Genomic DNA, 1,274 nt, shown 5'->3' with positions numbered 1-1,274 from the left:
ACATCAGACATCTGGCAAGGCACAGCAGAACTGAAACTGAACTGAGTGTGACATTAAGTGTTTAATGACACCTCACATCGAAACAGTACTTAACTTGCAACTTTGTTGTGCCAGGACCAGGGATGCTGGAGTCGCGTCGTCTGCTTGCAGGGTGGGTCAGGATCAGGAACCAGAAGTGCCAACTGCTTTTCTCTCCTCTCTCCTCGCTTGAAAGGAAGTGGGGCAAGGGAGGGGCAGGATGCAGGACACCAAATAGGCACTGTTGAAATTTAATTTAGGCAATTTAAAAGAAAAGTGACAGACTATTGAGGGCGCCAAGGGGCGGGAGGCATTTGAGGAGGCATGCCAGAAAACATTGGATAGGGGTAAACATGTTGTGGGAACATGTGGGCCATAGGAGCCATTTGAGGGTACATTGGCATTTGGTACGCAAGTGATGGCACCGCGGGAGGGGGTACCTGAACTTGCTTTAACTGCAAAAGTTCACGCTCCAACCGAGCAACTTTAGACTCGTAGCCTTGGATGTGTCCTTTCAAAACCTCTACTTTTTGACGCAACTTAACAAGTTCTGTCTCCTGCGGAGACTGGCGTTTAGGCTGCTTAGCTGCTTGTGGAGGGCGAGCCGGGGGGTTGGGTGCGGCGCGCTTGGGCGCCTTCTTCTTTCTGGGATGCTGGGGAGGCTGCTTCCGGGGCTGCTGTGGCCGCTGAGGCGGCTGAGGCTGTTGAAGCTGCTGAGGCTGCGGCTTCTTCGCAGCGAGCTTAGGGATCCGGGAAGGCCCCTTCTGGCGGGCCACTGCAGCACTAGGGGCAGCTCCAGGGGCGGCACTAGGGGCGACGCCAGGGGCGGCGCCGGGGGCGGCACCAGCGGCGGTACCAGGGGCGGCATCAGGGGCAGTACCAGGGGCGGTACCGGGGGTGGCACCAGGGGCGGTACCAGGGGCGGTACCAGAGGCGGCACCAACGGACTCAGGTGCAGCCGCACGCACCGGGAGGGGAGGGAAATCCCCGAAACTGAGGCCCATCGAGTTGCCGACAAAACGGTACGGCACGTCGGTTTCCATTCTCGATTCTAGAGCCATCCGGTCCAGGTCCGAGGCCAGAGAGCAGGTGGAGGCGGGGGATTCTGGGCCGTCGAGGATGTTGAAGGACACTGGACAGGACAAGGATCAGGGCAGGAAAGTTAACCATTTGCCATTTTGGCCCAGCAGGTGCGAACCGACAGCAGCCAGCCGATCCACGTGCACGATGAGGCGCTTAGGGGGCTTGGCCCTCTT

At 58.5% G+C, this 1,274-nt stretch overlaps 1 protein-coding gene across 1 annotated transcript in view; it reads right to left on the bottom strand.

The window, feature by feature from the left end:
* Positions 1-302: 302 nt before the first annotated feature.
* Positions 303-1,274, bottom strand: part of LOC113216420 (polyhomeotic-like protein 2) — a 7,603-nt gene continuing 6,631 nt past the window's right edge. The window contains exons 2-3 of the mRNA XM_052274434.1: positions 1,217-1,271; positions 303-1,150 (exon numbers count right to left, since the gene is read on the bottom strand). Of these exons, the coding sequence (XP_052130394.1) occupies positions 303-1,150; positions 1,217-1,271 (903 nt within the window). The remainder of the gene's footprint in view (positions 1,151-1,216; positions 1,272-1,274) is intronic.

Source organism: Frankliniella occidentalis, unplaced genomic scaffold (assembly GCF_000697945.3).
Source record: "Frankliniella occidentalis isolate FOCC.00 unplaced genomic scaffold, Focc_3.1 Scaffold394, whole genome shotgun sequence".
In the NCBI taxonomy this organism is placed as follows: Eukaryota; Metazoa; Arthropoda; class Insecta; order Thysanoptera; family Thripidae; genus Frankliniella; species Frankliniella occidentalis.
Note: the sequence above shows the minus strand (reverse complement) of the source record. Positions and strands in the feature narration are given on the sequence as shown.